The 12,223-nt window shown below is 32.6% G+C and overlaps 3 protein-coding genes across 3 annotated transcripts; 2 read left to right on the top strand and 1 right to left on the bottom strand.

Annotated features, from left to right (window-relative positions):
• Positions 1 to 216: 216 nt before the first annotated feature.
• Positions 217 to 5,891, top strand: LOC123716179 (sorting nexin-2). Its single transcript, XM_045671786.1, has 10 exons — positions 217 to 453; positions 833 to 943; positions 1,014 to 1,257; positions 1,878 to 2,060; positions 2,781 to 2,902; positions 3,307 to 3,513; positions 3,966 to 4,082; positions 4,541 to 4,660; positions 4,981 to 5,133; positions 5,594 to 5,891. The coding sequence occupies exons 1-10, from the start codon at positions 364 to 366 to the stop codon at positions 5,642 to 5,644; spliced, it is 1,398 nt and encodes a 465-aa protein (XP_045527742.1). The 5' UTR covers positions 217 to 363; the 3' UTR covers positions 5,645 to 5,891.
• A 3,692-nt stretch (positions 5,892 to 9,583) lies between these two features.
• LOC123716217 lies at positions 9,584 to 10,401 on the top strand. Its single transcript, XM_045671846.1, has 2 exons — positions 9,584 to 9,658; positions 9,776 to 10,401. Exon 2 carries the CDS (start codon positions 9,778 to 9,780, stop codon positions 10,345 to 10,347), a length of 570 nt encoding a protein of 189 aa, XP_045527802.1. The 5' UTR covers positions 9,584 to 9,658; positions 9,776 to 9,777; the 3' UTR covers positions 10,348 to 10,401.
• A 431-nt stretch (positions 10,402 to 10,832) lies between these two features.
• On the bottom strand, positions 10,833 to 11,768 carry LOC123716232 (39S ribosomal protein L13, mitochondrial). Its single transcript, XM_045671868.1, has 3 exons — positions 11,607 to 11,768; positions 11,255 to 11,533; positions 10,833 to 11,132 (listed from the first exon to the last, which is right to left on the bottom strand). Exons 1-3 carry the CDS (start codon positions 11,628 to 11,630, stop codon positions 10,899 to 10,901), a joined length of 537 nt encoding a protein of 178 aa, XP_045527824.1. The 5' UTR covers positions 11,631 to 11,768; the 3' UTR covers positions 10,833 to 10,898.
• Positions 11,769 to 12,223: the final 455 nt, after the last annotated feature.

The raw sequence follows: 12,223 nt of genomic DNA, 5'->3' as shown, positions 1-12,223 counted from the left end.
TGAAACCGGTATTTAGAAATAACTGGTATAAATTCTTTCTCAAGTTTTTTTTGATTTGTAAAACTCATTTTTACACTTGTGTATTTAGATTTTGGTCACTCAGCCTACATGCTAAATACTAAATAATCACATAGCGAAATCTATACCGAATTTTAATGAGTTTTGACTATTGTCAAACATGACATTTCTCGACAAACGTCACAGCGTCATTTTATAAGTAACGTCGGCCGTTGCTCTCAAGTATCTCTCATCAATTGTATTTCTATTTGTGCTGATAACTCGTTAAACGTTGTTTTCGGACTTGATTAGTACGTGTTCTAACGCTTTCACTCCAGTGATTTAATTTTTAATCAATATTCCATAATGTCGGAGGACTCGGTGGCACCTTTTAGTAGCGTCGATATCAACAATGAAAACAGGGATGACGAAGATCTTTTTGCTTCAGCGGTTCAGGTATCTAATAAGAATATGTATTCAATCATTTCTAGCGTCCGCCGGCCTATCAATTGGTGTTAACGCCCCTTTATATGATTTTTATATGCACTTTACGCCCTTGATTATTTTACCGATGAGTCAATGAACACGTTAATTATCTGTTAATGAAATTAATGATAACTGCGCATCTTTGTATTGTATAAAAAGTATTTTACGTGACTGTTGCTATACATCAATATAATAATTTAGTCTTTAGTTAAGCTATTTATAGCTTTATTAAATTATATGTTCTACATCTAAGTTGTGAGATCATGGTGTATTTTAAAATAAAATATTATAATTCTGCTTCAAATGTTTAAAATGTCTAATTTACGAAACTAAATTTCAAATTTTTCAGGAAGTAAGTTTGGATTCTGAAGTAAATGGAGTAAGGGATAGTCTAGAAAAGATTAGCATTGTGGATGCTGCAGTAACAACAGCTTCTATAGGTAGCCCCATTATGGAGGAGGTAAACATAATTAAACTTTCATATCTTTTTATTTTTGTATCAATTATGATTAAAATTAATGTAATTTCAGATTGTTACTGAACGTGCTAACAACATAATAGTGACTATAACTGAACCTCAGAAAATTGGGGAAGGAATGAGTTCATATGTGGCGTATCGAATTCTCACTAAGACCAATATGCCCATTTTTAACAAACATGAATTTGGAGTGTTGCGTCGTTTTAGTGATTTTCTTGGTCTGCATGAAAAGCTCTCCGAAAAATATTTACGTTCTGGTAGAATAATACCCCCTGCTCCTGAAAAAAGTATTGTTGGTAAGATCTAAATCGTTTGATATAAGCACTTACCATAAAATTTTTTTTTAATGAATATATAGTTTGCACCCAAACTCACCTGATGATACTGGCCTGCCCATGTTCTGTCTGTACACTTTATTTTCTTGAAGGACCCTGAGTCGTATTGGTTTGGAAATACTTCAGTGGGTAGCTGGTGTGTCATAGTAGTAGTGAGTGGCCACCTTAAAATCCCTTAATTCTGAAATGACGGTTGTCAAGGTAATACAGGTAGAATTTGACTTTGAGGACAGTGTACCAATTCTTAAAAGGCCGGTAGCCTGCTTGCGAGCCTTATGAGCCAATGCAAAATATAAGCTTATACTAATAATATAATAACTAACTAACTCTTTAATAACTAATATCACTTATTAAAGAGTTCATAAATCTAAGTGACACTTAGGACATTATCGGAAATGAGAATGTTAAATTACAAGCAACAAACACACAAGTACGAGTGTGGTAAAAGCTAAAGAGCTCAGTGCTTTAAGTGTGCAACAATTGCTTAAGATTTTCATTATCAACTAAAATATATATGATACGTAACTTAACTAATTTAAGGTTACATAACTGGTCAATAACAAAACTTTTATTTATTCAAGGTACAACAAAACTAAAAATGTCATCAACATCATCGACTGAGAGTATCAATGGTAATTCTGGGACAAACGCTCATACACAATTTGTCGAGCGTCGTCGTGCGGCACTTGAGCGATTCTTGAACAGATTAGCTCAACATCCAGTGTTATGCATAGACCCTGATTTTAGGGAATTTTTGGAATCGGGTATGTTCATGATGATTACATAATATATCTAAATATTTTATTTATTTATAATACTTTTGGTTTGGTGTATAGTATTTGTAAATGCTTTCAAATTCTTTTATTTGACCAAAACACCAATCAATTTTACATAATAAAATCAGTCAATATGTTTAAAAATATGAGAAAATGATTATTATAATAGTTATACCATTGAGTATATATTTACAAGGACAAGGTATTTGATGGCATGCACTAAAACTGAGGACTGAACAAAGTAATGACAATGTCTTATTGAAGTTCTTCCTAAAGAGAGTTTTTATGGTATAGTCTTTGAGAATGTTGGGTTCTTCGACATGCTTTAAATTGTTTTATGAATAAATAACATGCATTTTTAATTAATATGGTCTTTTTCTAAATAATAGCAAGGTTTTACCTTAAAATTGCATTTTGATTTGTACAGTAAGAGGATAATTTTAATATAATTATTGTTTTCCATTCACGTAACGAAACACGCGAGGCCACTATTGTTTAAATTAAGTTTGCCTTATGTAACTTACTTTTTTACTCATCAGTTCTCTTTAAAACTTATATACTAAGACCAATATAACATATCTAAAATCGTTTATGAAATAGTTTTTATTTTGGTTATGATAATATAGCTTATTTTCGATCAGCCGTCCGTTTTATTCTAATTTTAATTGTAGATATTTATCCGTCATGGACACATATTTTAATTTTTAGACACGGAATTACCTAAAGCGACAAGCACGTCTGCCCTAAGTGGAGCTGGTATGATGCGGCTCTTGAACAAAGTCGGAGAAACAGTTAATAAAATCACGTATCGCATGGATGAATCTGATCCTGTGAGTTATTATAGTAAATATCATTTATTAGTATAGGCCGAATAGGTGTTAAGAAATTTGCTTAGTTTGATACCAAAAAATATATTTTTCGAGTCATTTCTAAGAGGTTTCTGATCATTTGGAAGTGATCGATTTGATACAATTATCAGATAAATATCAAAAAAGAAAATTGATATGAAATATTGCAACAGAAAATTTGTATACCGCATCGAGAGTATAACTCGGTGATTCAATTTCCGGCAATGGGGTTTTTGGTACAGAGAATTTTCAATTCAAAACAAGCCCTCGTGGCATGACGACAGGACAATACTTAAAATTATAATACATAAGATTATTTAACAAATAGCAAATCAGAAATTGTAGCAATTATATATATATATATATATATATATATATATATTCAGTGGTTTGAAGAGCGCATTGCACGCGTGGAGTCCCTGGAAGCGGGGTTACGCAGAATGTGCGGGGCGTGTGAAGCCTTGGCCAGCGAACGCCGCGAGTTGTCCGTTCGGTCGCACGAAGCAGCCCGATGTATCGCGGCCGCTTCGGCCGCGGACCCACACGCGCCCCTCTCTAGGGCCTTGTCAAATTTATCCGATGTATACGATAAGGTATATTTTTCAGACGCTTGTTAATATATAAACAACTTCTTTTTTCACATAGCTCTACACAATAAGAAACAATTATAGCACACAAAACGGTTAACGTAAGGTTTTTTATGTACTTATATGATAAATAGTACAAAAACATTCACCAAGTTATAGTAATATATAAGTTGCAAATTGCAAGTAAGGTTTCAGCTTAATTCGCCCAAGGTTGGAATTGCACTTTCAAGTTATATAGTTTGTTTTTTGTTTTCACGTACAAAGGAAATTATAACAATTACATAAAATCTGTATAATAAACAATATAATAATTTTATTACTTTTTTTAAACCAACACTTACACTTGGAGGTAAAAAAATAATTTGTAAATCTCCATCATACTACGTTGTAAAATCTTTGTTTATATGCCAGAACTGAGTTCCCGAATCTTTGTTTAACATTTTAAATTTACTATGCAGGTAGAGCATTTAAGAGTGGAGCAATCAAACACCGACTTCTATGTGTTGACTGAACATATTAAGGACTATTTGGGTCTCATTGCGTCAATCAAAGATGTCTTCCACGAAAGGGTTAAGGTAATACCAATGTTCTTACAATGTTACTTTTGTGTTCCATCAATTATTTTTTTATATTAAACAACAATTATACTGAGAAATTTCAAATAATCGACTACACATTTATACAAAAGGTATATTTTATTGATTAAAAAATATATTTAACTTAGAAGAAATTAGATAAAATAAAAAAATAAGACTTAGATAAATAAGAAAATGAGATATATCTAGACTAATGGACCCTTTTAGCGATAAATGCCTCGTAACTTTTTGAATGTCACATAATGTCTACAAATGTACTCTGTGAAATTTGTCAATGGTATGCCAAGAATCTATGGAATCTAATAGATTTTTTTATTTTTTTATTATATGACATGATACAAGTGTTTTCGACACCCACGATAAGATTGAGTGGTTCTAGCGGATTGGTTAGTCGTTGAAATTGTTAAATACGTTATTCTTTAAGTAATTATTATCAGGTATTTCAAAACTGGCAACACGCTGAAATGCAACTAAACAAAAGGAGAGAAAACAAAGCGAAAGCGGAAATCGCAAATCGGCCTGAGAAGATTGAACTCGCTTCCAATGAGATTATTGAGGTATTTCATTAAATGTACATGACATAAGTCAAATTATTATAAAATATTAACTTATTTTATTGTTAAATATCTATTTAAATTCATAAGGAATCAAAAAATCTTACGAACCGTTGAACGTGGTAGTAAAACTCCTTTAAAAGAAGGATTTAATTAGAATAGTAGTTACAAAAATTAAACAACTACTCTCTAAGAATAATAAACCCAGTCTAACTATTGTGGACTGGCGATCTTCTTTCTAGCTGCCGATGTTTAATTATGGGAAGGAACTTGTCATCAGCACCTGACATGTCACAGAACGTTTTTTTTTATTTATTTTGCAGTGGGAATCAAAAGTGGAGCGTTGTCACACAGAGTTTGATACAATCTCTCGCGTGATCAAGAAAGAGTTGGAGAGATGGGAGGAGATAAGAGTGTCGGAGTTGAGGACCACCATTTTGAGATACCTCGAGGAACATATGAAGCATCAGGCACAGGTAAATAATGACTTTCGTCACATATCTTATGTACATTGCTTTGTTTATAGAGGTTGTAAAGTTAAGAGGCTTGAGGTCGGTCGAAGCCTCGTACAGGGTTACATTTATCACATGTAAAATGTTGAATCGCGTAAAAAAATTTTTTGTACTTCTGATTATATAAAATATCAAATATATATACTTTAGTGTTCGACTCTCGTACCTGTGGCCGTAAGTTCGATTCCCGGCTGTGCATCTATGAACTTTCTGTCTATGTCGCGTTTAACGTTCGCTCGAACGGTGTAAGAAAACATCGTGAGGAAATCGGCTTGCCTTAAAAGTCGATGGCTAGTCTATTAGATTGACAAATCATGAAACAAGTTCAGAAATCTGAGTACCAGACGTAAAGAGGTTTCCGTTTATTAATGTGTTCTACCCAAAAGTAGAAAGGAAAGGAATAATTAAGTTTTTTTTATTTCAGTCGATCAGGTACTGGGACGGTTTCCTCCCAGAAGCTCATGCGATTAAATGAGATAGGCCCTATGCCCGAACTCGCGGCATTTTCAGAGTATACAAATATTAATAATGACACACGAATATTATATTAAAATTCATAATCCTAACTTTCCCTTTAAAAAATTTCATTTAGTTTTTGTTGTCGTGTCGATTTTTTAATTTTTTTTGTTCTGAAAATCTACGACTTGTAACAATCACTTGTAGAAACTGGGTTTAAGCTGTCGGTATTATGTGAACTGCGAAATATATTAGTTTGTACTGGACACTTTCTTTATTTCAATTCAAATATATGTATGATCCTTGTAGATAAGAAATGTCTTTATGTAGCCATCAGCTTCAAAAGCTAATAAATCAAAACAAAAGTAGAGCAACGCGTGGACCAATCAGAGCGCTGCTTTGTATCTACGAGCTCTGATTGGTCGAAAATGTTCGTTCAATTTCACGAAAGTAAACTTAAGCTATATTCGTGTGTCGTTGTTAAAATATGGCTATGCAGAGGGTTTATGAATGATTTATGGTAATTTTGTGTCCATTATACATCGAAACTGTAGAAATATATACTTAATGGGTACATTACAAAGCGTAATACTTTCACAGCTATTGAATATATTCAGATTCGTATCTTAAGTGACAATCTTTTATCGAGAAACAGTCAAAAGTTTTCTTTGGTTTGATCGTAAAACAGTTTGGTTAAAATAGGTTTAATGGTTAAAGGTTTATGGTGGGTATGGGCATAAAATTTACCAAATAACTATAATGATGCTGATGTTTGATATATGATTATTAATTTAAGAATCAAAGGAATACTTTCCGGTAAATAATTAAATACATATTAAAATGTTTATATTACAAGTTTGAATAGGTACTTTTGAATGTTCACCGTTTTAATTGAAACTATCGTTTATCTGTAATTAATAGTTGAAGTAACGGGCCGTTAAAAGTCAACTAACATATATCGTGTCGTAATATAAGTATATGTCCTGTAAAAACGATCTCTATGGCGGAAAGTCCAAATATTTAATCTTCGAAATTAACAATATGAACACATAGCTAATGTGTTATTCTGTGTAAATTAAGCAGGTTAAAAATTCGGTTTATTAAACTCAATGTTGCCCTCGCTTAAGGGAATTCGTCTAAAACCATCTTTTAAACTAGTTAATTATTAGAAGTTTTCGTTTAATACAGAGACCTTTTCATAAATTAGTCTTTACATACTATTTTGGTCTGGATCTTGTTTCACTGTGAAAATAAACCGTTAGACTTCAAGACTTGATCCAAATTATGTCATTGAACGCATATTAGGGTGTCTAAGATTAAAATTATTTTCAAAGGATTTGGAATTTATAATTTAATATAGGTAGAATAAATTTATTGAGATTGTAAGGGCGAATTATATGACATTTAATTATTCAAATGTACATAGATTCGGCGTTATACAAAACATTAAATATAATGCTGGCTAAATCATAATCTAAGGGGCACGGCGAGATGAAGATGAACGGCTTTGACGTATATTAGGATTTAAAAAATTACGGCGGTTTCAAGCCTTTGCGCATAAGTTGAACTTCCATAATATTAGAATCCCGTATGGCATTTTACAGCTGATCTGTCCTATATCTAAGCACATTTTAATAAATCACAACCTTTCGTTTGCTTGTAAAATATTTAGTGACAATTTGATCGGAAATAAGATTGGCTGCAACATTTAACTAGTGTTCTGTTACATAATTATTTCATTACAGTGAAAATCTCATTTCAGGTCAAATGTACATTTGTCTATATTTTTATAATTGTTATTTTAAATAAATATTTTACTAGTAAATGTATTCCAATTTAGTTTTAAGGTGCAAAATCTTTCTCAATGTATTAGTGTAGTGCTACAAGAAACTTGTCATTTGTTTGGTAAAGTGAAGGTGGTTGCGATTTTTATGTGTAAGAAAAGGTAAGATAAAAGTAACCACTGTTAAAGCTTCCTAAAGCTAAAGGCTCTCATCATTTCGTTGTAATTTTTCATCACAACCACGTTTAAGCAAAACTGGACGTAAATTAGTTTGAATAAATGTTGTCTGTTATTTTTGTATTGCCAAATATATTTAGCGGTAATTTCGTATGATGTAAGGATGAAAATATTGTTCGTTTAAAATTATAAATTGTACTTTCCAATTATATTATTTACTTGATAAGCCCTAAACATTCTTAGTTTTATTTATATCTGTACCTCTATGTCAAATATAGTACATTGATTAATTATTTAAAGTACTTTAATTGAGGAATAGAAATGGCATAAAATTATTCGAAATGACCTCCCTCATTTTTAGCACAGGCCCTTAAGCGCCGCGGCCAGTAGTCTATTGCAGCTCGCACTATAATCATGGCGATTTTAGTAACTGCTTTTTTTAAAGATGACTTCAGATTCTCCAATTTTTTACTGGGGTTTAGCGCTGATTTCCTCTCTAAGACTTGCCAAATTTGATAGACCAAAGGATTAAGGTTCGGACTGGAGGAAGGCCAATCCTCATGTCTAATTACGTCGATATTTTGACGCTCAAAACAAGCTTGAGTGGTCTTGACTTTGTGTGCAGGCGCAGTCCTGCTGGAACATGAGGTGATGTCCCGCAAATGGCGTGCTGGGCAGGTCTTTGACACGCTTGTCAAAAACCGCCTCATGGTACACTTGACCCCCTTTTCGCAAAAATGAACCTCAGTTGAAAAATGACACTCACAACCAGACCATTACTGATGATGGATGATCCATGGTCCATGTTGCACCCTCGGACCTTTATTTCCAGCTTATTCAGAATTCCTAGCGTATACTATTATTATGTTTATTGTATTTCTCGAAACAATTCTCGTCCGTAATTTCTTTAACAACACCCGCGATCTCGTAAGCCTTATTGCTTTTAGACGAGCATTAAGTAAGTGTCCACTTTTTTTTTTGTATGCTCGTAGACCAAGCTCTTCATTTAAAACCTTTTTTACTGTTTTCGGACAGGATTTCTTGCTATCCGCGCCCTGATAGCTTTTATTACTGCTGTTGTTTTTGCGGAGCGTTGCCGGCCAGTTCTTCTTTTGTCCTCAACACTGGAGACTTCATTGTACCTATCAATAGTACGGTACACAAATCTTAGCGTTATATTCAAATTTTTGAGCAACTTGAAAATGATACTCGACGATTGCCCACAGCGGTGCAACGCAATAACAGCTAAGTATTCGGTTTTCTTTCAATGTCCACTCCATCGTGGAAAATTACGTAAAGTGATTGATTTTTGTTTTTAAACAATAGTCAAACGTTCAAGAATAGAATGCAATATTTTTTAATAAAATCATGTTCGAAATTTAAAATTAATATGCCAGTGACAGAACTTTGTGACCAACTACGTATCTTTCTTCTTTCGCGATATTTCAAATATAAATATCCTCAATTTATGGATTTGTTTGTTGTGTCGTAAGATTTAATATAGAATATTTCGTAGACTGAAGGTCATCTTTTCATATCAATGCCGACTCATACTATTAAACCATCAAGTAGTTGCAACATTGATATTTTTAAAGATTAAAAGGATTTCATTAGGATAGTTTCCCAAAGGTATAGCGCTGTTACATTCTAGTACTTAGTTGCTCTTTCGATAATGCACTTATGGCCTCGGTCCTAGGTTCTATGAGCTTTAATAAAACACGCAGAAATTAACATTGGCGAGTTATGAAACTAACAAAACATTGTCATATTGTAGCAACCTATAAAATGTGTAACATATTATATACAAAATATGTACCTAGTATATGAAAAAACACACAAATTAGTGCATAATTTTATTTATCTTCAAGATAATCTTTTTGAAAAATAATTTCTCGGAAAGAATGAAAAAAGAAAATTCTATTTAATGTTATTCATAATTCGTAAATTAGGTATTTAGGTAAAACGTGGTCAAATGACAAACAATTCTGATAAACTCTTATCTAACCCTATTCAAAGATTGCTTTGATTGTCTATATTGCAATCATTATCGCTTGTAATCAATAGGAGTATCAGGTGAGTGGTTGTGTTTATAACAATCCATATAATTATCATTGTTTTCATATCGAGCTTTTTATAAACATTTTATATTATTTAAATTATATCCTTTTTAAAATCAATAAGTATTTTCAGATATGAAGCTATTCATAGTGCTGGCTTGTCTCACAGTAGCGTGGGCTGTACCATTCACTAAGGAGAATCAGAATGTCCAAGAATTAGAAGTAATTCCTGATGATGATTCAATTGATTCCTCTGATGTGGAATCTGCGGCATATTTGCCTCAAATTATAGAAGTTGGAAATGTTCTTATGGAATATGAAAGGGCTAATGCTAAGTCTATTGAAGATACTCAAAATGTACCAGAAATTGAACCACTTAACGGACCAGAGGTGAATGCAAATTTTCTTGAAGATGATAGTGCTGATGAACTACCCGATGTAGCAAATTTGATGCCATTAAATGAGAATGATCAGGACGCGATTCAAATTGCTGCGCCATTTGATAACGATGTAGACGAAAAATCTGGTTTTGATGAAATTCAAATAGTTAATTTGGATGATTTTCGCGGAATAATGGATATAGCGCCATCGGAACTTGATTCATTGAGAGTCTATTTTGATGATGACATGGCTGCCGAACTCGCTGACGGTAAAGAGGCACCGGAAATAGTAAGACTTAACTATGATGACCCAAATTTACGTTAAGACTTATTTTGTAATTGTTTTTTTGAACTTTTTAATAAACATATATTTGTGAAATTATATTTTATTTGAACATAATAAGTAAACAAATCTATATTATATTATCACCCATATTATATCATTCAATGAAAATGCCCATTTCTAGTATAGTTTCACTCAATAAGATTTATATTCCTATATTTAATAGAATAAACTAACAAATTTCCTTGAAAAAAAGGGGACCGCGGCATAGTGAATAGTCAGACGTAATCACTATAAATACATTTCTGCCCTGAAACCAATTATGAATTTGACTAAAATAATTGTCAAAATAAGGAATGTTTTATGGATATACCAGTAGTAATTGTCCAATTTAACATTATATAGGTTCCACAAAAAACTATTGAAATGATATTTCATCTCTTTCCTATTCATTTAATCAGGGCATATTACTTAACTCATCGGATTTTGATCAATAATTATTTAAGTGTAAATTATAAAAAAACATATCACTTGAACAGATTTATTATCTACAATTTATGACTAAAACCTATAAATGACACATATATTATTACTCATTTTAAAACATAATCGCTTGGGTAATCCATAACTTTGGGGAACTTTTGTACTTCTTCTTCAGGTATATGATCTAATCTAGTAGGTACTAAACGCAGTTGTCGGATTTGGTTTGTTACATTTTGTTTTACGTCATCTGGTATCTCTTCTCCTGGATATATAAATAATCTTTGCATTGTGTGCCGTCTCTGCAGGTTTCCCTTCATTGCTCTGTATACTGCCTTTTTAATTATCTATAAGAGCAAAATCTAATTATAAATACTATTTCTAGCACACTCTAGAAAGCACACTCTTCTACACTAAGCAATTGCAGACCATACAAAACAACAATGTAATATTTTTTATAAACTCTCACCATAGTTGGGTCCTTGTTATGAACTTCCCAAGCTAGGGTCCAAGAAGCTCCTCCAGGGTAGCCCGTATGGTGGAAATATGCCCGTTTCCGCCATTCGTCACCTCTTAAAGCTATATCTCTGCTATTGACACAAACAACAACATCTCCACAATCGTTCATGGGATGGTAAATCGGTTTATGTAAACCCAATAAATACTTTTTAATTAAATTGGCTGACTGGTATGGATCCTGCCACTTGCAATCAAACACATGCCAAGTACGAGCAAAAGTAGCCCATTGCTAAAACAAACACAATCAAAAGTTAATGAATACAGAAATTTCAATACATCATTTTCTGTTGTTTACTACGAACCTGTACTCGTTTCGCTGCAGACATTTTTAATGGTTATAATCCCTATGACTAATTATGTATGTTATTTATAATATTACATAAATTATTAAAAATAGTATTGCAAAGTTTTATATTTCTAGGTTAATTATCTATTATAAATCGGCGAGCTGATGAAAACATCACTTCTTACTGGTGGCAGTGACAATTGACAAGCTTTATTTTCAAAATGGATTGAGGATAGCTGCAATGCCTATTCAGTACAGATAAAATGTTGGCTGTTTTCGTGTTTAATTGGTAGCGACTGATTTAGATTTACAAAAAGGATTAGACTGCTTTTTATATAGTTCATTATTCTTTATAAATTGACTTACCATGTTTAATTCATTCTTTTTGTTGTTTTTAACGTTTGCGTACAGGACTCTACTCCAAAATCGGTCTACTCTAAATGGTAATACTAAGTGGGATCGCTCAGTTTTGGGACAAAAACTGGGAGCAATTTTAGTCCAAAGATCCAAAAAAATAAGATGAATCCCCGCTTGTAGCTGAATGAAATTTGGCAAGGCAAGAAATTTTGCTTCTATTCAGTCGGGCAACAGACTGACAACAGCTGGTCTCACGGTCTCGATCTCTAACTTACA

This window comes from Pieris brassicae, chromosome 11, assembly GCF_905147105.1.
Source record: "Pieris brassicae chromosome 11, ilPieBrab1.1, whole genome shotgun sequence".
In the NCBI taxonomy this organism is placed as follows: domain Eukaryota; kingdom Metazoa; phylum Arthropoda; class Insecta; order Lepidoptera; family Pieridae; genus Pieris; species Pieris brassicae.
This window is presented reverse-complemented; position numbering and strand designations above follow the sequence as displayed.